Genomic DNA, 25,438 nt, shown 5'->3' with positions numbered 1-25,438 from the left:
AAACAGAGCTTGTAGGTACAGAAACGGGACCCCTAAGTCAGGTCCATCTTGGGGCCAGGGAGGCCAGACCCCTGGTCTGGGCCTCCCTCTCTTTCCCCAGCCAGCTCCGAACTGAAACTCTCCAGCCCCTCCTCTGGCCTTTGTCTCTTTCCCGAGCCAGGAGGTCACCTGATCTCTTTGTTCTCTTCGCACCTTTGCAGAGAAGGGGCCCAGGCCATCAGTTGCCAGAAGACAGGGTGTCGGCCATTCTCTGTGAAGACACCATCACACTGGCCCTCTAGGGCTCTGCAACGATCACACACCCTTATCCCACCACCTAGATACTTAAGAAGGGCATCGGGGAAAACTGAAGCACCCACACAGTATTCGGAGAAAACATTAAGAACATTCCCACTTCGTCACAGTGTCCCTATAGGTGCTTCACTGTAAGCATTGTTACGGGTGCTGTAAGGGTGTGTGTGTCCCCATACTGTCAGCCAGAGAATTTCAATAACAATCCATCCCGCCTGCACCTGCATGGCTCCTCTCCAGCCATGAGACCAGCCAGTGCATGTGGGCATTCCCCCCTTAGTTCCTTGTCAACCACCCTAGGCTAGAGATGGAGCTAAGAGCTGGCCAATCACAGATCATTAACTCCTTTAGTTTTGTCGATTTTTGCTTCTCTTGAAGCCTCTTTTCTTTTATTACTTATTTGTTTTAAGCTAGCCGTGCCCCCCCCCCCAAAAAAAAGGAAGGAGAAAAAGAAAAAATTAGAAAAGGTTTGCTTCCTGCAAACCTGGTGCAGGGACCCCACCTAGACAAGGGTATGTCTGGCTCCCCAGGCTTCAAAAACTGTCTTAGCTGCAAAGATTCCATCCCAGTAAGAGATGGACATTCACAGTATTCGCTGCCTCAGGGAGAAGCACAATCCACAAAAGTGTGATTGATGCCAGCAGCTAATACCAAAGTCCAGGAAGGACAGAGAGTTAAGGCTAAAACTCCTGCTCATGGAGTCAGCCCTGCAACCCCTGGAGTCCCAGTGAGAATTGTCACTGCAACCTTCCAAGTTGAAAGCAGGTGATCCCAAAGAGATGAGCCACTCACTAAAGACCTCTAAGAAAAGTCTGTGAGTCCCTCTAGTGAGCCCAGATTGAGCTGGACACAATCTCTGGCTCTCCAGTATCTTTGGTACTGATGGTGCCAAAGCTGCCTAGAGTCAGTACCCAGTGCACGCATGCTATCAAGGCGACAAAGCCAGTCAACTGCCCAAAGACCCGATGCTCACGTGCAAGGAGTTCTGGTACACTGGGGGCGTGAGACATAGATGTTCCACCCCAGGGAAGGCTACATTGACTAGGTCGTTGGCACCAGCACTGACCTCAGTGCACCTGGCACCAATGGACCTCTCAGCACTGACAGCCATTGGCACCGGTGCTGGTACCACCTGCACCGACAGACTAGAGGTGCACATCAGACCTCTCAGTCTGTGATGCATCGGACTTGCCCCTTCTCATTACTGGGGCTCCAGTACCAAGCTCACCGGGAATAGTGGACACAATGGCATCCCCATGCCATGCACCGCCTCTCTCCTCTTCAGACTCAGTAAGCGAGAGGACTTGGGTTCTCACTGCTCGTTCCACCCACCGTACAGGTCACAATCTCACCATGGGCACCAAGCATACCAGCCCAGCCCTCAACCTCTATGGTTTGGGCAGCCATAGTTCCAGCTGCCAGCACCCTACCCACAGTGGCCATACTGGGACCCCTGGAAAACCCAGAGGCAACAAGCCTTACAGCCCTAGCGAGGTATATCGGCAGGCAAGGAGGCACCCTCCTTCACTAGCACCTTCAAAGGTGTCGGACCCTCCTGAGCTATTGGGGGAAGGAACAGAAACAGAAGCAGAAAAGGGAGATGTTCCTCCAGCTCATCACCTGTCGAGGCGGTGATTGCCCCCCACCCCCGCCATCCTTGGTGGATGACTTTAAATCATTCCAGGACCTAGCCCAAAGAGTGGCTGAAGCCCAGCAAGTGCAGCTACATGAAGTAACTGAACCCCATTGTAAACTGGTGGGTATTCTCCACTTTTTCACCTCTACCAAATTGGCTCTCCCAGTTAACAAGGTGCTTCTAGACCCTGCTAGGGTCATATGGCAGACCCCTGCGTCCATCCCACCAACATGCAAACGGGTGGACTGTGTGCCAGTAAAGGGCACAGAATTTTTGTTTTCCCACTGTCTCCAAATTCCATCATCATGGATTCGGTTAATTCTAGGGGTTGCCAGTACCAACTTAAATCCATGCCCTATGACCGCAATGGGAAGTGCTTGGACCTGTTTGGCAGGAAATCCTATTCTTCAGCCACCCTTCAGTTTCAGGTAGCAAATTACCAGGCCTTGTTGGCCAAGTGTGACTATCAGAACTATGCAAAGTTAATTCCTTTATTGACCAACTCCCAGATGCTTACAAGGACCAGTTCATGGCCATTATTAATGCAGGCCGGCTGGTGGCAAAAAAATCTCTCCGATGCACACTGGATATGGCAGCACACCCAGTTTCCATGGCTGTGGTTATAGGAGGGCCTCTTGGCTCCATTTGTCCAGCTTCCCTAAGGAGGTCCAAACTATAGTAGAGGACCTCTCCTTTTGAGGGAATGAAGTTGTTCACCAAGAAGACAGACGCGCCTCTTCACACGTTAAACGATTCTTGGGTGACTCTTCGGTCCCTGGGGATATACACACCAGCCTACAAGAGGAAATATAGCCCTCAGCCACAGTTCAAGCCCCGGTCATCACAGTACACATCTCAGTACCCATTGCAGAGATCGTACGAGACGTAGAGAAATATAAATTCTCTAAGCATAAACAATCGGAGCCACAACAGTCTTTGTCTCAACTCTCAACTTTGAAGCGATAGTTTTAATGGGTTGGTTGAGGCACCAGTAGAACACTCTTCTCGTCAGCATATTCTGGAAAAGCCCACTCCTCCTTTCGGAGACTTCCTTACTCCATTCCGCAGTACCTGGAAACAGATAACCTCCAACAAGTGGGTGCTGGAAATCATCCGGAGTTGATATGCCATCCACTTCTCCTCCCTTCCACCTCCCAAACACCCTTCCCCATCCCTCTTCAGGAACCCTTCTCACGAAAGTCTACTACGTTACACTGAGGAGATGGTTCACCTCTTAAGAGCTACAGAGCCTGTGCCCATACATTTCAGGGGCAAAGGCTTTTACTCTTGTTACTTCCTGATACCAAAGAAAAAGGGAGGCTGGAGACCCATACTGGACCTCAGAAAGCTCAACAGATATGTGAAAACACAGAAATTAAGGTTGGTCACCCTATCAACCATCATCCCGACTTTAGAAAAAGAAGGTTGATTCTCGGCCCTCAACCTGCAAGATGCTTTCACATCTCCATTATCCCGAGGCACAGGTGTTACCTCAGATTCACATTGGGCCAGGACCACTACCAGTAAAGAATACTCCCTTTTGGTGTCTCATTGGCCCCCAGGGTATTCTCTAAAGTCCTTTTGGTAGTGGCGGCCCACTTACACTCTCAAGATATCATGATTTTTCCTTACCTGGATGATTGCCTTCTCAGGGCATGATCCTTCATGGAGGCCCAACAGACACTCAAGCCATACATCACCTGTTTTTGAGTCTGAATCTACAGGTCAGTGAACAAAAGTCAACCTCAACACCGGATCAAAGGCTAGAGTTCATTTCAGGCGAGGGCACTCCTGCCACATTACAGATTTCTCAGTCTCTAATTGTTGATAGAGACCATACAATGCAGCCCTCAGATCTTGGCCAGTCATTGCCTTCAACTTCTGGGGCACATGGCCATGAGCACTTCGGTCATTGCTTATGGAAGGTTATGCATGAGATGCCTCCAAGCATGGTTTGGTTCAGTGTACAGACCAAACAGATAATATAAGGAAGCTCCTATCAGTGCCCTCTAGAGTCAAACAATCCTTAGACTGGTGGAAGGCCCAGTGAATGTTTGCACAGGGATCCCATTTGCTTAGTCTTCCCCATCCCTTCTCCTGACCACCGATGCATCCCTCATGGGTGGGGAGCTCATCTCAATGGTCGCACAGTGCAGGGAAAAATGGTCCCAACCAGAGACGTGCCTGCACATCAACCTGCTTGAGTGCAGAGCTGTATGAAATGCGTGCGCTCACTTCCTCCTGCTGATCAAGGACACACATAGGAAGGTCATGATGGACAACATGGCCTGCATGTACTATATAAACTGGCAGGGAGGCGCTAGGTCTCATTCCCTGTGCAAAGAAGCAAGGAAATTATGGAACTGGTGCATCTCCCACAACATCCTAATATCAGCGGCCTACTTACCAGGAGTACACAACACCATGGCCGACAGTCTTAGCCACAAGTTCCCATTCGACCACGAATGGGAAATAGAGCCAACGACTCTACATGGCATATTCCGGCAATGGAGGACGCTGGTAATAGACTTATTTGCTTCTTACCAGAAAAAGAAACATCTGCAGTGCTGCTCCAGAGCAAGGATCATATGTCATTCCAAGTGAGACATTCTCCTCCTTCCTTGGGACAGGGGCTTTCTTTACTCCATTCCCTGTTCCCTCTAAAGGTCCTGCTAAAGAGAAAAAGCAAGCACCATTCTGATTGCCCCCACCTGGCCCAGACAGACGTTGTACCCAGTCACAGATGGCTTTATGGCCACTGATGGCCCTGCCAATCATGTCATACCTCTTGTAACAGAATGAGGGTCACGCCTCCACCCAAGTCTCTAGGTTCTGCATCTCAAAGCCTGGCTCCTTCGTGGGTTCCAGCACATAGCAGCATCTTGTTCTGAGGAGGTAAAGAAGTACTATTGCGTAGTAGAAAGGTCATCCTCCGTACGCTAGATGTGAGAAGAGCCTTTTATTTGGACAGGACAGAGTTCTTTAGAAAATCTCCAAGACTCTTCCTCTCCATTGTGGATAGATGGAAGGGTGCAGCGATCAGCTCAGTGACTCTCCCAGTGGGTCTCTGGCTGTATTAAACTCTGCTAGTAATTGGGGGGGTAACACCCCATCCTCAAGACACATGCACTCCACAAGGTCAGTTTCCTTGTCAATTGCCTTTTTTAAGCTATGTGGGCATCTGCACATGACTTTGCAGATCACTATGCCATACTGGGGGATTCGGCTTTGGATGCCCAATTCACGGCCTCAGTACTGTCATCTATATCAGACTCGACTCTGAAGTCCCAGCCTCCAGCAGTGGGTGCTGCTCGGGAGTCACCTGCAGTGAAGCACTCACAGGGACACTACTCGAAGAAGAAGTTACTCACCCTGTGCAGTAATGATGGTCCTTCAAGATGTGTGTCCCTATGGATGCTCCACAACCCACCCACCTGCCCTCTGTTTCAGAGTTCCCCTACTGACTCTGCTGTAGAGAAGGAACCGAGGAGGGAATGCCTGCGCACAGCGGCTGGGCTAGTGGCTGGAGGGGAGCAGTGCATGTGTAGGTGGGACAGACTACTATTGAAATTCTCTGAGTGACAGCATGGAGGCGCACACACATCTACAGTGGAGCACCTATAAGGATACTTACAGTGGAGCACCCGTCGGGACAGATATCTGAAAGAACCATCATTACTGCACTAGGTGAGTAACTTCTTCTTCCCCAAAGCTTAGCATTTCCCTCGAGGTAGGTAGCTCCCACTTATCCCACATACCCCTCTTGCTTCAGGTTTCTATCTGCTTATGTGCAGACCCTGCCCCTCTTTCTCTGCTTCTGGGGATGCTCTTTTAACAGTTCTCAAGTTCTTTAAGATTTTCTTCCCCTCTTCCAAACTGAGAGATTGCTATGTTCTTCTAGAGACCAGACTTCAAAGGCTTTGACCGCTGTACTGTCAGTTGAGTACCAGTGATCAGGCTATCTAATGGCCACTTGACTTTGATTCTGCAAATAGGGAAAAACCACTTAAGACTGTTTGAACCCCTCATTAACCTTTGGCAAGCAACACCCTAACCATCAAACAGAGTCACATAATATTCTTTAAAAAATACAAGTGTCTCTCACCTTCTTCACAAGTTGTTTCATCGATTTCTCCTCCTAATGGAAACAAGGCCCCAAATATTGACTAACACTCAGACAAAAAGAGGCAACAATAGATTGATGAATACACATAAATCTTGGAGTTAGATTTCTGGTACAAATAGTTGCATTTTGAAGCTCAAATACTCTTTTCATTAATACCAAGTGTAACAGTCAGATCTAGTTAGGATTAGATAAAACAAATGGTGTATATATTTGAAGGTACAGCAAACAAAGCAGAAAACAAAAATTTTTAAACAATAACTGCTTAATGGGACATCCGCGGAAAGATCGTTCAAGCTAATTTATCAATTTAGCTACATGAGTAGGCCAATTAACCCAATTCAAACCATGTCTGAAACCTGCTTGCTATCTAACTCTCCCTCAGATCACGTGTGTGGGGGTGTCCTTCCCCTTGGAGGAAATATTTCCCCATACTGCTATTGGCCCTATTTCATGTGTGGGCACCATGCCTCTGGGATTCCTCAGGGAGCCCATTCCTGTGTGACTTGTGATAAATCCTTTTACAAGTGGAAAACACACTGTTAACAATATCAGAACATCTACTGTTCTATCAAGAACAAAGGGAAATTCACCACTCTGCATAGTTTCAGTAACTCTCTATCTAAATCATGATTCTAATCTGTTTCCTCCTTTGACTCATGAACCACATTTCCATAAATCACCTTTGATCTTCTACTCTAAGCAGCATCTCAGCATAAAAAGCTTGGGAATTGCTGACTGCTCGATGTTACCTGCTATGTTATATTAACGGCCCTCTGTACGGTTTGTCTGTATGGTACTGAAGTGTGACTGAATGGCTGCTGAACTTCAGGATCTCCACTGAAAATAAGATATGTGTCCATGAAGCTGTCCCAGTAAGAAAAAAATTAATATTAAATGAATTGTTACAATAGCATTGATCAATTCAAAGGGTGTTTAGTCTTGCAGTCATTAATAGCTTCACGCTAGGAATTGTACTCTTTGTTCAATGAATGAACTAACAGCTTAATGAAGAATTGTGGCTTTAAGCCACTGTCCTCGTCGGCAGTGTTGAGCGACAGTTGTGCACTGGCAGCTGCTCCCTCCTGCAAGTTCTTGACTCTGCAATGATTCATGACCTCTGGGTGAAAGTTTTAATGCTGCTAGAAGCTGACAGCTCTAATCATTCTCTAATGGACCCAATCAACCACAAGGGTCCTCGTTGTCCTCATTGCTCACTGCATAGACAACGATTGTAATAAACAAATGTCCTGAACCATCATCAAGGCCACTTGTCTTAGGAGCCTACATTTTGTACCACTGTCTTTTACCCCACAAAATTCACTTTCCATTGCAGCCCATCATCAGAATAATGAAACATGCTTTGCATTTATAGAACACTTCATGGGCCAGATCCCGTATAAGTTTCACCTCCCTGTGCCAGGCTAGCCCCATGTGCTGGAACTGACTTCAGACCGTGTTGCTACTCTCTGCCCTCTATCAAGGGTTCAGGGTTAGAGGACAGCTTTGAAATCTGCCAGCATCTCCACAGGAAACCCACGCACAACAGCTGTTGAGGAGATGTACTGTACCTGTGTATTCCCCAACTGTCCTGGCCTCAAACATTCTCTGGCCAGTGACAAATGCTTTTTAGGCTGTGCTGTCCCCCTGAAGTGGGAAGTTTATCATCATCACAATCTGCCCTCCCACAGCAGACGTTCTGTCTCAGAGGCTTTATTCATGGGAACAAACTGACTTCTGGCCTAGGCAGGATTTAACCCTGCACCGTCAAATCATGGTTCAGAGTCTGAGTTCAGACTAGAACTCAAAATTTGCTTATTTGAAACTCTTCACTGCTGAACCTCCAGTACACAGTATTTGGCTGGAAACGGAGCTTGAACAGGCTTTGTTCCGCCTTCAAATCCCTCCTTAAAACTTTCCTTTGCCATGGTGCAAGGTACAAAAAACTTGGCAATGTTTACGCAGATTATATGCTGACACTACTGCAGATCATTCTGACTAGTATTGTATCTTTGTTTCTTTGTGCTTCCCCATTTGTCTGTATCCAGTTGTTGTCTCTTGTCTTATACTTTGATTGTAAACTCTTTGGGGAAGGAACCATTTTTTTGTTCTGTGTCTGTACAGCACCTAGCACAATGGTGTCCTGGTCCAAGTCTTGAGCTCCTAGGCACTGCCGCATATAAATAATAACTAATAATTGAGGCCCTACTTCATTTGTGATATTGCAGAAATTGTGGCTCCTGCAATATTAGGCTTCCACTGAAATTTTAATTTTAATTAGCTTACTTTGCACAGTCCACAATTTTGTATATATTTTGAGTATGCAATTAGTACTGCACTAACAATCAAAACGTATAAAATGTAAAAAGCTAAAGTGACTGGACTCGATTTCTACAGCAGTTGTGTTAAGACTTTTCGTCTTCTGAATTTGATATTGTACCAGTCAGGTTTTTTTTTTTTAATGAATGTAATATAGTTGCAGCAAAATGTCTGGTTATCAAAAAAAAATTTACGTAATACTTGAGTGTTTATATCATTCCAGCCAGGGATACCAGAATGGGGTGGGGAGGAGGCATGGCCCTGCCACTCCCCAGGCAGGTGGAGGGTCTGCGGCTTCCCGGCCTGGCTCCGGCTTCTGGCTTGGCCGGGGGTGGGACCTCAAGGGGAAGAGAAGAGGCAAGGGAGGGGCCACGGAAGGGGCAGGGGGCCCTGCCCCTCCCCACTTTTGGGATGGCTCTGCCGCCCTTGCCAGCAAATTTTTCTTAAACAAATAGGTCTACTCTGGCTTTTCCAAATTACCACTATGAATAAAGGTGCATTATTACTTTTCCGTGATTTTCCATGTCTTGTTCACAACTCAGCCACAATTATTTGAAGATCATACCACAATTCAAGTAGGGTCTAACTAATAATAATCATGTAAGGTAAATTCTCTTTGGACAAGAAATTAAACAAGAAATTCTGTGAGGAGTTTGACTGGCAGTATTTCATAATTTCTTCTTCCAGATGGAAGCTCAGAAGCTTGTGAAAATGGAAAATGATGGTGGGAAAGTTAAACAAGCAAGTTTTATTCAAGGTTGACTTCTGAAATTAGCAAAAGCTCAGTTGTTTCCTATTTTGTTCAACTGGGGCACTAATCCTCACTCAAAATGCTATCATAATATTTCTAGTTTAATTTTGGGGGGGGGGGGGGAGGGTTGTGAAAAATATTTTCCATTCTTTAGTTCTTTATTCTTTATTCAGTCATGCCATTTGATCCATTCTACTTTTAAAAGAAAGAAAAGCAAAACAATCTGAACACTCTTATGTGGCCGAGAAAGAGTTATGTACATGATGCAAACTGTAGGAACAACCTTGCTCAATGAGTGATGGACTGCCACCTAGTGAGGCTAGATAAATATACAGAATTATATTCTGTAAATTAATGGAACACCACTGACCTCTATAGGCCACAGTCTTCACTGGTGTAACTCTGGTGTTCTCAATGGAGTGATACCAGGGATGAATTTGGACCATTGACTTCAGTGGAGTAAAAAGAACGAGGAATACTTGTGGCACCTTAGAGACTAGCAAATGTATTTGGGCATAAGTTTTCATGGGCTAAAGCCCACTTCATCAGATGCAAAATACAGTAGGAAGATAGATAGATATACACACATACATGTAGAGAACATGAAAAAACGGGTGTTGCCATATCACCGAAACTAATCAATTAAGGTGGGCTATTATCAGCAGGAGGAAAAAAAACATTTGTAGTGATAATCAGGATGGCTCATTTCAAACAGTTGACAAGAAGGTATAAGTAACAGTAGGGGAAAAATTAGCATGGGGAAATAGTTTTTACTTTGTGTAATGACCCATCCACTCCCAGTCTTTATCCAAGCCTAATTTAATGGTGTCCAGTTTGCAAATTAATTCCAGTTCTGCAGTTTCTTGTTGGAGTCTGTTTTTGAAGGTTTTTTTGTTGAAGAATCGTGACTTTTAGGTCTGTAATTGAATGACCAGGGAGGTTGAAGTGTTCTCCGACTTTTTTTGAATGTTATAATTCTTGATGTCTGATTTGTGTCCATTTATTCTTTTGCATAGAGATTGTCCGGTTTGGCCAATGTACATGGCAGAGGGGCACTGCTGGCACATGATGGCATATATCACATTGATAGATGTGCAGGTGAATGAGCCTCTGATGGTGTGGCTGATGTAATTAGGTCCAATGGTGTCCCTTGAATAGATATGTGGACAGGCTTTCTACCAAGGATAGGTTCCTGGGTTAGTGTTTTTGTTGTGTGGTGTGTGGTTGCTGGTGAGTATTTGCTTCAGGTTGGGGGGCTGTCTGTAAGCAAGGAGTAGCATCACGTAACTGAGGTGAGAAGATGGCCAATGAGTCAACTTGTGCTGTGACAAATATAGTGGAAAAGGCGTCAAGTCAGGTGTAAGCTGTCAGAAAATGAGTAAACATGGCATAGTGTACCTGGCACTTAATTGATGCTCAATGGGTGGGCAGAATTAGTTGCACTTACCAGTTAAATTGCAAAGCAAGTTGAGGAGAGGGCCAAGTGAGACAATGTACAAGGCCAGTAGCCACAAATAGCAAGGACCTCAACGGAATAGTAAAAAGTGTGTGTTTGGTCAGGGGATGGAACATGCCTTCACATGTTGCCCCCGTCGTTTAATGTATAGTCCAAGGAGCCAGTAAAGAGTGTGGGATTAATGGATTAATTAGGGAACTTTAATATCATGGCACAAATGCTGACAGCAGAGTCTTAGCCACTTATAGCAAAGACAGAAGAATGATTTTTGCTGTGGCAAATTGTTTAAGGATGTCTATGCTGCAAAACTAGAAGTCACGGGAGGAGACTGAGCAAAGGAAAACTCTAGGCTGAGTATAATGGAAAATAGCCCACAAGGAGGTGGTGGAAGCCGCATTCCTTGATCTCATTAAAACTCGACTGGGCAAAGTACTATAGAATATACTGGAGGGAGAAGTGTTACATTGGCTGAGAGCTGGACTAGCCAGCCTAATAGATCTTTTCCTTCTCTAATTTACTTAGGCACAGCTTTGGAGGGGGCAGCAGTAGGCCAAAGAACTACAGGAAAACATGAATCATAATTCTACACCTGACAAGACATTTTGAGTTTATGTAACTTGCTTGTATAATTCATGTTGTTTGTAACACACTGGGGTGCAGATGGTATGACCTAGTGGTCGGAACAGGAGTCTGGCCTAGTTATTGGAGCAGAATCAGAAAGCAGAACCAGAGGTGTGGACAGGGGACAAGGCAGTGATCAGATCCAGGAATCAGGAGTTCTGAGGAAGCAGGGACTAGGGCAGGAGCAGGGACAGGCACTGGTTAGAGCAAGGGGTCCAGGTCCTGGGGGCGGTGCCGTAGAGGGGCAACACTGTCAGGAACTCGGCTCCTTGCATGGTCGCCTAGCAACCCAATGAGCTTGGCTGGGCCCAATGAACTCTCAGTGAGTGACTGTGCTCCCTGATTGGACAGAAGAGCCACCAGATCCCTATTTAAGCCTGGTAGCAACAGCAGCACAGTGTTTGCTCAGTGCATTCCATGCCTGCAGCTGTGTAAGACCTGCTTCTTGTACCAGCCCTTGCAGTTGGGTGACAGTAGAATCCAAGCCTCGGTCCAGGTTCTAGGCTGGGGGGGGGGCGGGGACAGGAGGTTCTGCACAGTGCTCTCGCCCACAGGCACCGCCCCCCCAGCTCCCATTGGCCAGGAACCAGCCAATGGGAGTGTGGAGCTGGTGCTTGGGGCAGGAGCAGCTCACAGAGCCCCACATCCCCCCCTCCGCCCCCAGCAGCCGGACCTGCTGCCCGCTTCTGGGGCACAGTGCAGTGCCAGGACAGGTAGAGACTAGCCTGCCTGAGACCCGCAGCACCGCCGACTGAACTTTTAACAGCCAGGTTAGCAGTGCTGACCGGAGTCAGCAGGGTCCTTTTCAACCAGGTGTTCTGGGCAAAAACTGGACACCTGGTCACCCTAATGTCTATACTGATAAATGCTGTGTCTTCCACTAAATATCTAAGTATCTTGGAGACCTTGTCCGCTTTGTTGTTGTGCTCAGTTTTGTTTAGGGGTATGCAGACAATGGACTGGATTCTACTGTCACCCAACTGAAACTTGATTGATTTCAGTAAGATCATATTTTGGTTCATATTATCATAAGTGAGAGAAGAATCTTGCCTATTCAATATAGTTCATCACTTTACCCCTCACTGTGGATTTTCTCACTCTTACTGTGGGGAAGCAGGCCTTGGAAGTAAGGGATAGTTTTGGGACAAGGTTTGAGCTTGATTCCTGGCCTGTCCAGACTTCCTGGCAAGTCACTTCAATCTGTCAGTGCCTCTGTTTCCCATCCTTAAAAATGGAGCTAGGCAAAGGGTAGGAGAAAGGAATCATTGCTATCTTCTCTATTTAGTCTTTGGGGCAGGAACTATCCTTTACTGATGTATGTACACTGGGGCTGCAGTCTTGATCAAGGCCTCTAGATGGTGCTGTGTTAAAGTAGTAAAGATAATCAATTTTGGCCCACAGTAAATGAAAAGAGCCTACTGCAGGAGGCAAGGGTGGAAGGAGTACTACGGTAATTACTTGTCTCCGTGTTGTGCTGTTTCAGAGAATATTTTAATAACAGGTTTTTTCCGTCTTGCCACAGAAACAGCACGTATAATTCTTCGACCTTGGATGACTCAGAAGAATTGCAAGTGGCCCAAGACTCTGAGATATGTTTGCTGAAGTCAGGAGAACTGATGTAAGCAGAACAGCTTCATTACCGCCCGGTTTAAAGAAAAACTGCCAAATCGGCATCTTGGATATCATCTTGGTCGACTCTCACTGACCTCAGTGGGAGCAGACCGTATGCATGTGAGGGCAGGACTTGGCCCTAAGAACAGCATCATGGGGATATACCTTGGTTAAATAGTGGGTATGAGGGTGATAAGGAGAGAATCAGCTTGCCCTCCTGCCTGCCCATCCGATTGGGCCAGAAAAATCTTCCCTCCCACTATTGCTAGAGTTCAGGGGGGACTGAGACCCTGTAAACAGAAATTGGAGAGAGGCTTTTAGCACTTCAATACCTGGAGGAAGATATTGCTCAATGCTCAATTAATCGTCCGTGTTTGGTGGGCCTTTGCGGGAGGAGCTTATTTCCCATCAGCTACCTCTACCCAAAATGATTCTGGCATAGCTACTGCTGTCCATGGCTTCTGTCCTGGTGGGTATGTATATGCCACAATAGGAGTAAATCTTCAAAAAAGCCCCAACCCAGCCAGCACTTGTGTGCCCACAACCCCCTGCACACACACAACTCGAGTGCTAACATTTACATGCAGGGGCGATAGAGTGTGTCACTTGCACAGCAGCTATTAAAATTGATATGCACAAAACCCATCGTTCTTATCCCCACCCGTAGATGCCCCTTTTTGAAAATTTGGCTCAGCTGTGAGAAAGGTTTATACTTTGACTACAATAAGGTGATTTGGTCTGTGCTGGGATTTTGTTGTGGTCTTTCTGAGAGCCCAAGCAATAGCAGCTGTAACAAAATACACACCCAAACAACAGATTGAGGGGTGGGGGTAAGAAATGTTACCAGCTACTTAAAATTGAGGGTCGTCTGAGTTTAGTACTGTAGTTGTTTCACCTTAGGTAAGAACTAACATGAATAAAGCTAAACATTTCTCATTGGCCTAGGAACAGCAGTTATCATTAAAACTCAGCATTTGCCAACGGATGGCTGAGATACCACAGTGATCCCCATACTTAGAGTTGGAAATAACTATGGGAATTGTGTGATAGCTGCTGGCAAGTGCTGATTTTTGATGGCGGACAATGAATTTATTACAGTGTATCATAATACCAGAGATCACAGTTAGTTCTTTGCTTAGATGATTTCTCTTGATTCTAAATAATGATATATCAGACCAACTCCAATGGAGATACTGGGGACTTGATCCTCCTCAGCCAGTTAATTGGTGAAGCTTCATTGAAGACCATGAGCTGAGGATCTAATTACATAGATGTGAAATATATCACTATAGAGAGGCAGTCTGACAAAATGTTAAAGGGCTGAACTTCCCAAGGTCCTAAAGAGAATTCAGTTTTAATCTTAGGTTCCAAAAGTTGATACTTATGTAGTTTGCTTGTCCACTGACAATGTGAGCGTCAGGGTTAATTATCCCAAAAGCCCCAGGACAGAGCACACTGTGACATTTAGTAGAACAGCTGCTCATGTTCACTTGCTCTGTAAATCTCCCTAAACATCCATTTCTCAGTATGAGTGATGTTAGTATGGTAAGTGACGTTGGCTTACATATAAAGGAGACAGCAGAGGGCAGCAGTCTTTTTCATGACATCTCCATTACAAACATGAAGTCATATACTCACTGATCAAGAGAAACGACAGTGTTAAGTGACACTGAAGTTAAGTATCTGTATCACACTCAATATTACTTCTTTTTAACTACACTGAAATAAATGAATGAGTGAAGTCGCTGAATGCCAGCAGCAATAGAAAGCACTAGACTGTGATAATCTGGTCCTTGCTTTCATCCATAGCTGCATCTTCTAGACATTCCCCCAAAGTCACTGCGGAGTCTGCAGGAAGTAGGTCTGGCAAAGGAAAATAAAATATCTGCGTCCACTGTTCAGATGTCTTCACAATCTAACTTGATCCTCTCCAATGGTTATGTTTGTCTTTCAGGATAAAATTACCCCTTACAGTTGAAGAGATTTTAAATTTTGGGGAAGACAACAGGGAGCTGTTCGTTAAGTCCAGCACCTACAGCACCATCCCTATCACTGTGACAGAGACTGGCCTTACAATCAGCTGGGTGTTTTCATCAGACCCAAAGAGCATAGCATTCAGCGTTGTCTACCAAGAGTCAGAAGAAGCAACACTGGATCAGTGCAAAGTAAGGCAGTTATTTCAGGATGGGATTTTTTTCCTCACTGAGCTACCTCAGGAATTGCATTTCACCACATGAGGTGAATGAGTTTGTCTGGAGGAACCAGCAAGCTTACTTACCATGGCCTCAACAAATGTCACTGGAAGTTGCATCGCTGTAGTAACAAATATGAAACTGTCAAAATGTCTCGTCAGGAGACATGTTCCTTGTCCAAAGTCCATTGCACTGTTCCGGTGGGAAGAAGTACACCTTTAATTATTTAACGTTGCCTGGGGAAATAGGGTGACATTGCACTGACTGGCACTTTAGCTTCTGGTGTTTGTATTTAAAGTTAAATCACTGTCACTAAGCTAAACAATCAGCTCCTTCAGCTCCAACCTGCAAAATCTGTGTAGTGTTTAGTTTTTTTCCTTACATCTAATGCAAAAGATAAATATTATTTGTAAATAGCATAAGGCTCAATCCGGCAGGGCTCTTAAACACAGGCCATCCGTTGAAAGATGAAGTAGTCAATGGGGCTACTCACAGATTTAAAATTAAGCGCGTGCTTCAGTGCTTTGCTGGATACGACCCAAAGTGCTCAACCTTTTGCAGGATCAGTGCAGAAAGCCCCACACTACATTCCTGATTCACACTGCGTGTGTCTTTTATAGGAAAAAAGTGTTAACCCTTGTTAAGCTAACTTATGTTAACTAAGCTGTGTTAAAATTGTAGTGAAAACAAAGCAGTTGTAGTTTTAACCCTTGTTACTGGGGAGACCTAAGGTTTCCCATGACCAGCTAACACTGATTAAGACCATGTCTTTACATACAGCACTGCAGCAGCAGTGTATTACCGTTCTCTGAGCCAGCCAGTGAAGCTTGTTTTTCTCTTAAGTTTATTTGGATCATTCTTCTTGTTTAATACATAGCTGGGGATAAGGATACGTCAGCAGTGGAAAAAATGTAGGCCCCGTTCAGCTTAATACTGAAGCACATGCTTAATGTCATCGAAGGTCCACTGAAGTTAAACGTGTCCTTAAGTGCGTTTCTGAATGGGCCCATAAAGCTTGTTACCGGATGTTAATCCCACCAACTGTGAAGTAAGAAATCTACAGGTTGAAACAATCCATTTTGCTTGTACGTGAAATGCTCTCTCACCAAGTTACCAGAATTTTTTCAAATCAGTTATCGGTACAAGTCCATTTTCCATTACACGGTGAGAGGGATAAATGGAATATCTCAGCAGTTTCCTGCTTGGAAAGTTAAAGTTCTCCTGATGATTGATTGAAGCACGACAGTACAGTTTGAGATATTAGGCTTCCCATAGTATCACCTACAGAAATGTTCTCCCTTTTCAATAGCATGGCAACTGCCAGCAAAAGACTCAGAAACGCAAACTTTTCTTAGGAAAACCTTCCATTTCAAATATATTTTGATGGGGGATTTGTGGCTTTGTTTTTTTAATGCAGTATGTTTCACTGAGCAAAAACAATGGGCATTTTTTGGATAAAATACGAATAAAACATTCAGTTGGTGCTGCATTAAACGTGCAGTAATTTAAAAGGCCAAATTAAACTATTCACCATTGGAACTAATTTAGTACCCCCTCCCCCCCGCAGTGTTGGTTTCACAAGTCCACACATGAGAGCTTTGAACTGAGTAGAGGGAGGTCAGTTCAGGTCAGATCAGGCATAGCTGTGGCTTTGTTCGTGGGAACAAATGTCTCACCCCTTTCCACAGATGTCATGGGCCTGTTTCTCCTCTCTGACCAGTGCAGATTGGGAGTGTGGAAGTCAAGGGACTATACTGGTGTAAACCTGTTGTATGGGAGAGAAGAATCAGGCCACAGCTGTTTATGTGGCTTGACTGTTCTTTTTATAAGTTTTGTTTTTAATTATAGAAATATTAATGAGTAGCACTTATGTATCTTTGAAGTGTTTTTATACATATTAAATATTCAATGAAAGCTTATAACCAAGGGTATGTATACACTGCATGCCCCCTAGCCCAGGTATAAATAGTAGTATAGATTTTGATGAACTACTTAGGTGAGTAGAGTACGGACATGACAGAACGTTAGGGTGTATACCCTACCCGGCTCTCTACCCTCCCCTGTCTACATGGCTATTTTTAGCAGTGAAATGTCCCGCTGCCTCCCCAGCTGCCAGATCCTTTCACGGCTGTATGTACACTTCAGCATGGACACAGCCTGCTTTTCACCACAGTGTGTAGCTACACGTTCCTTACACACCACCACCATCACTGGTGTGCATTGTAGATCTACTCCACATGTAGATGTCAGAAGAAGGTTGTCACAGGGAGACAGTTTAAATATGACCTGACATTCACTCGCAAGAATAGATAATGCAAACCAAGAGAAATACATACACACAAGGAGGCCCTCTTGTTGCCCCCAGGAAGGTATAAGTCTAAATATCTCTTCTAAACCTAGAGTAAAGGTAGAGCTTTGAAACAAAGTTCTGTTTTGATTTTTCAATTCCAGGTACTTATTCCTATGACCCGCTGCAACTCTCATAAGGAAACTATCAGAGGGCAGGTGAAAGCGAGAAACTGTGGTATCTACATACTGATATTTGACAACACCTTCTCTAGGTAGGTAGAGTCTGAGTGTAGAGATTGAAATAAGCAGTGTTTCATCATGAATCCCATGCACTGCTACAAACTAGGGACCAAATGGCTAGGCAGCAGTTCTGCAGAAAAGGATCTAGGGGTTACAGTGGATGAGAAGCTGGATATGAGTCAACAATGTGCCCTTGTTGCCAAGAAGGCTAACGGCATTTTGGGCTGTATAAGTAGGGGCATTGCCAGCAGATCGAGGGATGTGATCGTTCCCCTCTATTCGACATTGGTGAGGCCTCATCTGGAGTACTGTGTCCAGTTTTGGGCCCGAAACTACAAGAAGGATGTAGAAAAATTGGAAAGGGCAACAAAAATGATTAGGGGACTGGAACACATGACTTATGAGGAGAGGCTGAGGGAACTGGGATTGTTTAGTCTGCAGAAGAGAAGAATAAGGGGGGATTTCATAGCTGCTTTCAACTATCTGAAAGGGGGTTCCAAAGACGATGGATCTAGACTGTTCTCAGTGGTAGCTGATGACAGAACAAGGAGTAATGGTCTCAAGTTGCAGTGGGGGAGGTTTAGGTTGGATATTAGGAAAAACATTTTCACTGGGAGGGTGGTGAAGCACTGGTATGGGTTACCTAGGGAGGTGATGGAATCTCCTTCCTTTGAGGTTTTTAAGGTCAGGCTTGACAAAGCCGTGGTTGGGATGATTTAGTTGGGGATTGGTCCTGCTTTGAGCAGGGGGTTGGACTAGATGACCTCCTGAGGTCCCTTCCAACCCTGATATTCTATTCTATTTTCTACTTGTAGACTTTAATAGACTGGCTAGTAAAAAAAAAAGAGGTTAAAAATTGGTTCAGTGGCCTGAGTTTCAGATTTTATTAAAGATAGTTTCCTGTGATTCTGTAACATTGTTCCATCCTTTGATGCTCTTGATCTCTGAGACAGTAAACAACAGAAACTTACTACATGATTATTTACAACCAGTTCAGAGTCAGGATTGTCTTCTTGTAGTTAATCCTCCTACTGCATCCAATCCTGCATCCAATCCTAACTCACACAAAACTTCTTGAAGTCCAATAGATGTTTTGCCTGAGTAGGGACTGCAGGGTTTGACCACCTATTATGATCTTAGTTTTACTTGAGTTAGACTAACATGATCTTCTGTTTGTTTTGTACAGGTTTATCTCAAAAAAAGTATTTTATCACTTCACTGTTGAACACCCTGTGATCTACGATGGAAGTGATTTTCCATAGCCTTGAATATATGGTGTCCTTTTTAAATTATATTTTTAAGAAACACTATTATTTATATGTATGTAAGCACTAAAAATATCATTGTTTTTACACCTCCTTAAGCTATGCAATAGTCACAAAACAAAGCACTTACAATGTGTTTACACAAAAGAAAGAAACCCTTCACAGGAACACTAATGGTTCAGTACTGTGTAGAGATTGCTCAAAAGCCATGTTGTTAGGTAGAATTGGTCAAAAAAAAATTCTTCAACATTTTTTTCAACGAAAATTTAGTTTTTGACATTTTTGTAAAGAAAAATTAGTTGGTTGAAAACTGGAAAATATTATTTTGTTGAAAAGCTTATATTTTTTTCTTGGAAATTTTTGATAAAAATAAAAATAAAAAATTGAAATTTTCAGTTGGGGAAAAAACATTTTCTGACCAGCTCAAAATGATAAAAAACTATAAAAAATGCAACTATGCAATACGCTAGACGTTACAGATAGGTATCATTAAAGGGTTGTTCTTACCTTTTTTCAGACTTGTAAGCAACAAATAATACTTTTTAGATATTCAGTTTTGGTTTAAAATGTCTAACAGGGTTTTAAAAAACACTCTGACATTTAATGTCCATTACAAAAAAAGAAAAAAAAAAGCTGCAACAGTTGTAAAATGAAGGATTATTTCTTCCACACTTGACCGCCCTTCTCTGTAAGTAGACCCACTGAAATCAATGGGAGCTCTTGCAGAGTTAGGTTTCTCTCAAAGCAACTTACCATGTCACAATCTGGTGTATAACTGGCAGAAAAATCCAGCAGTTCTAATGTGTGACACTAAAGAAAGGGAAAGGGCCATGTTCCTTTTTTCTGAGTTGGCTCTTTTAAACCACAGCGATCACACAAAAATAAAAACTCGAAGGATACAAATGACAAGAATGATTCCTTTCTATAGACTGAGTGGAAGGTCGCGTCATTAGGTTTGATCCAGTCTGGATAAGTCCACCCAAAACTGGATGCATATCCAAACCTACTGAGGTCCTCGTCCTTCTCCCCTATGCTCCTATCCTTCTCTCTCCTGGTACCAACGCAGTCAGGTCACTTTCCTTTGCCCTTCCTTTCTCTGCTGGGCCCAAGGTGGCTCCTTTATTAAAATCTTATGCACTTGTGGGCCAGGCTGGTTAAAAGTTTTCAGTCAAAATTGGTTTTGGTGGAAAATTGGGTTTTTTTATTTTAAATAAAAAGCTGCATAGATTTAAAATTTAAGGGGTTATTTGTGGTTTTGAGTTTGTTTGATTTTTTTACAAAAACTGGAAAAACAAAAGATTTTGGTGTGTCAATTGAAAAGTTCTTAGGTTATAAACAGAAAGTTGAATTTATTTGTGGGGGTGGACATTTTCCAACCAGATCTCCTCATGAGTGAGACAAATCTCAGAATGGACTGGATATCCCTCACCCAAATAGCCTGGGAGTGTGAGACCATGACAGATTTCAATGCAGCAATTGATGGAAGCCCAGCAGAGCCTGCCAGGAATTTGACAGCTCCCTGATGGGAATAGCAGCTGATGTAGGGGGCCCTGTGAGGAGTTAAAAGAGAGAAAAGAAACCTGGGGGTGGGAACAGAAAACAGTGGGAATCCAGGGCCCAAGGTACAGCTGAAGGCCGCCAATCCCTATTGCTGAGGTCATTATTGCTATTGTAAACGGCAATGAAAGGGGATGGATGTTGTTTACGGGTGATGCGCTTTTTAATTGGTCTATACAGGGTATTTCTAGACCATAAATGCCCTCGCTATGGCCCCAATCCAAAGCCCACTGAAATAAATTTTAATTTTAATTGATTTCAACAGGCTTTGGATTGGGCCCTATGTTAACCTGCCAGGACCCTGACTCCTCTCAAGACATGCCATTTAGTTGACAATCCAGTTAGTCTTTCTTATTATATTAGTACTACTTGTAAAGTGTCGTGGGAAGATGCAGGGTCCTTTTCTTGTTAGGAACAGAGAGGTCAGAGATCCTCACAACTGAGCTCTATACTGCTGAAAATACGATTAAATTAAAAAGATTCTAATCAACATGGAATTGAGATTAAAGTGAGTAGCACATAAGCAATAAACAAATTATGCACTGGCAGTTTCATTATTTACCAGCATATTATTTTAGTGCTTTGGTTATGTTTTATTCTTATTTAGGCAATGAGAGTTTATTTAATGTTTAAAAGTGGAATACTATGTACCATACACTATGCAATATAATGGATATTTAACTGAAGTCCACTGCAATTTTCCTTAAACTTTTAGGTGTGATTTTAAAAGCATCTTGCTACTGTTTAGCTAGAATACTAATTTCACTAAGATATTTTTCTTAAAATGCCAAACATAAGTTAAAGGGACACTGTCAAGTGTTAGGCCAAACTGTGATTTATAATATGTTCTGAATAATCTGAGAGAGGGTGGCCTCTGGATTTATTTTTTCTCTGTCTCTTTTTTAAAAATCTATCACTCTGTTGCAAAGATTTTTTTTAAAAAAAATACGCTGTTCATGTAGGACCCAGAGTAGCTTTGCTTCTGCAAAAAACAGTAGTGCAACCTCAAATATTCAAAAACATGAATTTGCCCCGCCACCCCAAAATGTAGAGATTTATAAGCCGATTGTGAGATTTTTTAAATAATAAATGTTGGGCTTTTTATTTTACCTTTTTTGCTTTTGAGTCTTTAGGGTGCATTTGCATCACATTTTCACACTTTTCTCTGCAAGCATCAGGGTAGAAAGTTACTTATTGAAAAAAGAACACTGAGATTCTCCTGCAACCCCATGACTCCAGCAGCTGGGGCTTAGTGAAAAACACTAAAAACTGTAAGTGCTGGCAACACTGAAGAACAGCATCCAGCATCAAAAGCACACGTTTATTATCAGAGCTGTGCTGAGGTTGGTGAGTTATGTTATCAATAAAGCTGAGACATAAACGAGGTAAGACATGTAGCAGTTGTACGACATCAGAAATGCAGGGGGGGAGGGGTTGCTTTTTTTTTTTAAAGTGTTTTCCAGTTGAAAAAAATTGAAAAAAGGCAATATCCCAGAACTTCACCCTAGTGGGCTGTTATGCTGACTGGGGAGCAGCTGAGTATGCCCTGTGCTCTGGCCACACCCCGCACATCAAATGGAGATGTGGCTAAGAGGGGATGGCAGCTACACAACAGCCACCTGGGCAATCCCCAGCTGCTCCAGTTGGCTGGCTTTGTAGCCCCTTTGATCTCTGGAGCGTTTCAGAGGCAAAAAAAAAAAGGCTATTTTTAAGCGAATGAGAGGGATTTACAAATAATGTATTTAGAAACAGGAGATTTATACTGTTAATGTTGGATGAAATATTCTTAATTAATGATTATGGTGTGGTTTAAACTGAACAGGAATCCATCCATGCAATCCAATAGACTGGAGTGTTTCTACATATCAAGCCAAGGTGCTGTGTGACAACCTGTTAACCTACCTGGTTTTCCATTTGAACATTAATAAATGGAGGCAAAGCAGCCCCGAATGGACAATACAGCAAACAAATAGTCCAGAAGGATGTTACAAGAACAGCCATCATTCAAGTGTCATAAGCCGCAATTCAACTTACGGACATGCTTAACTTTCAAGTTATTGGGATGGCTCGTGAACTTAAACTGAAGCACACGCTCATGTGCTTTGCTGAAATTGGTCTTTTAAGAACTGACCATCAGCAGCCATGGAAATAAGACAAAAGACACATTTTAATCTGTAATGAAATTAAATTAAAAGTGAGTGGTACTTTTGTTACACAGAGGGTACACATTATAGCACAGCAGAAGCCAGTTACCCAACAACACAATGCCCATTACTGGGCTCAAGGATTTACACATATTTAGGTAGCGGTAACAGTGATGTGCAGTCAGGTGTGTTTGCTGGGAGTCAGAGGATGTGGCTAATGATTCTCTCCCATCAGAGTTTACCCTGCGTAGGGTAGAATTTAATTGTTTTTTGTCTTTTTGTTTTTTTCATTGCTTGACAGTGTTCCTTTACACTTCTATAAGTGTTACTGAAAATTGGTTCATGAAAACTTACTGACATGTATTGCATAAAAAGAGTTTACAGCTTTGTAAAATGATGAAGTTGTAAAGCTGCAATACATGACTTGACTTGGTTTTGTTTTAAAATTGAACTTGCACTATAGTTTTAATAATGCTCAATTAAATTTACTATAATTTCTTCAGAAATATCTTTTGGGCATAACTGCCAAAGAATTGCACAATGGATTTGCACCAAGTTCAACTTAACTTTCACAGAGGAATAAAGCTTTTTTGAATGTCTGTACATTTATGGGGATGTAGACGGCTTTGTACTGGAATATTTCTTGATGCTTTTTATTTTTACTCAGGAATTGAATAAATAAAATTCTGTATCATTTAGAGTGAGCATCCTTGGTTTTTTCTTGAAAATGAGAAATTGAAATACTGCACAATCAGGTTTTAAGCAAGAAAAAAATTAAGAGAAATCTTGAGGCTTGCCTTGTATCATGCCAATAAAGTAATCGGGTGAAATTCACACCTCTGCAAATGCTTACATGATGCATAGACTTTGTTCTGGTTCTTTGCACAGAGGTGAATTTAACCCATAATGAGTTGCATTGAATTCAGATTATATACAGTAAGGACCCAGAAGTCAAATTTCTAGTGAGCAAATTGTTATTGGGAGGAGGAGGGGGGAATGTCTGTTCTTTGCTAGATCAATGAGAAGACTTAATGCCCCATGGGCCATAATCAGCATTCATCGACACCTGGACAAACTGAGTCAATGGAAAACACATAGATGTAATCAAGGTCAGAATTTGGCCCATTGGGCCAAGTTCCTCTCTGGTATTTCTCCATTGATTTAAGTATTCTAACCCAATTTTTTTAATTTATCTTTTGTGTTTGACGGTCAGAAGTAAGAGAAAATTGATATTGGCCAAAATTTTGAAACATGGGTGCCTAAAGTTAGCCTCTTAGGGTAAGTCTGTGGAAAGGAGTCTCCGAGCCCGGGTTGACAGACTTGGGCTTACAAGGCTTATGCCACCCTGCTAATAATAGCTATGTAAACATGGCAGTTTGGTCTGAAGCTCGATTCTGAAGGCCACAACTTCAAAGTGCTGCTACACAGCTATTTGTAGGGTGAGCCCAAGACTGTCGACCCAGGCTTAGAGGCTCACTGCTGGTGGCTGTGTAGCTGTACCCTGAAATGCATGTTTAAGCACTGATATTAAGTGACTTGATTTTCAAAATCGCTGAGCACCCAGGAGCTTCCACAGATGCTTTTGAAAATCAGGCCACACGTGTAGGTGCCCATATATGGAAGTAGGAACCTAACTTTAAGCACCCACATTTGAAAATTTTGGCTTTATCCCACAATGAAATAATGGAGGGGATCACTATGGAACATGGGGGTGGGGGGTGAGTGCGTGAGAAGGAACAACATCACCACAGATAGCAATGCATCACTGAAGAATCATACATGGGATGAAACACAACTGGGGCGCTCCTCAGAGATTTTCCCACTTCCTCAAAGGAGTCTTGTCAGACTGGTGTAACAGGTGAGTGAGCCAGCAAACCTGGCTGTGACAGGTGAGTCTGTGCCAAATTAGGTCACGTATTTGTTTAATTTTTGTCTGTGCTGTGTAAGACCTTGTGAATTGAGCACGTGCTAAAACTACACAGGATGGGGGTGCAGGGTGAAGCCCGTGGGAGAAGCAAACAGTCATGATGCAGAGAGCTGAAACTACACCACCAAGCGTATACGATATTGGCCAAATTCTGCCTTCGTGTGCACTCAACTCATTGGGCCCCCTGTAAATGGTGCTGCATTTGGCCCATCAGTGGAAATGTTTCTTTCTGTAACACCAATTTTTAAGTAGCTCAGAGCCTACAGGTTTTTTAAATTATTCTCTCTCTTTCCTATTGTCTCCTCAAAATTCTGTGCACAAAAGCCTACTCAGAGTTATGTCCTGCTCTGTTACACTAGTGCAAATCCAGCAAAGTTACATCAGCTTTCTTTTGCTGTAACAGAGCAAAAACTAGCTCATAGTTCTTACCAGTCTTTATTCAGGCAAAAGTCCCAGTGAAATCAATTAAGAATTTGGGCTGACTAAGACCTGGAGATACGGCACAGTTATTATACAATGTGCTGGACAGGTTCCAAATGGGGCAGTTTTTCTAAGCCTTTCTGTCCAAATTATGCCAAGGTCCCATAGCCTGCAATCTAATTGTTCTATTTCTGTATAACACATTAGACTGTCGTTGCTTTAAAAACCTTCCGATGACAATACAAGGAGATCCAAGAAATGACTCATAGGCAAAGTAGCATGACCAGGTCGCAACCTTTCTGTATGAGAAAATACAGATTAGGTTTCAGAACACTCAAAAGCTTCATGTGTCAATTAACCCCCAGGCACATGGTTCACCAGATACCACACAGAAAAGAAGCCATTATTTCTATAAAGGAGACTAGAGACTTCAAAGGGCTGATGAAAAAGTAATACTGAAAGTGACATGCAACCAGGTGGGGGTATTTTGAAGTGCAGTCTTTCACTTTTTCCCCACACTGGGGGATATGTGAAGAACAGTGGTGAAGAATTAATCAGTGCCTCATGGGTAATTATCTACATAGTTTGCTCTGCTG

At 43.3% G+C, this 25,438-nt stretch overlaps 1 protein-coding gene across 6 annotated transcripts in view; it reads left to right on the top strand.

Moving 5' to 3' along the window:
- FYCO1 (FYVE and coiled-coil domain autophagy adaptor 1) overlaps positions 1-23,193 on the top strand; it is an 84,856-nt gene extending 61,663 nt beyond the window's left edge. For all 6 annotated transcript variants that reach the window (XM_073333169.1, XM_073333171.1, XM_073333166.1 and 3 more), the window contains 4 exons: positions 12,720-12,815; positions 14,763-14,973; positions 17,452-17,561; positions 18,716-23,193. In XM_073333169.1, the coding sequence (XP_073189270.1) occupies positions 12,720-12,815; positions 14,763-14,973; positions 17,452-17,561; positions 18,716-18,791 (493 nt within the window). In that variant the 3' untranslated portion in view covers positions 18,792-23,193. The remainder of the gene's footprint in view (positions 1-12,719; positions 12,816-14,762; positions 14,974-17,451; positions 17,562-18,715) is intronic.
- The last annotated feature ends 2,245 nt before the right edge of the window (positions 23,194-25,438 follow it).

The sequence above is a fragment of the Lepidochelys kempii genome, chromosome 2 (genome assembly GCF_965140265.1).
Source record: "Lepidochelys kempii isolate rLepKem1 chromosome 2, rLepKem1.hap2, whole genome shotgun sequence".
In the NCBI taxonomy this organism is placed as follows: domain Eukaryota; kingdom Metazoa; phylum Chordata; order Testudines; family Cheloniidae; genus Lepidochelys; species Lepidochelys kempii.
The sequence above is the reverse complement of the archived record's forward strand: the minus strand, read 5'-3'. Positions and strand labels throughout refer to the sequence as shown.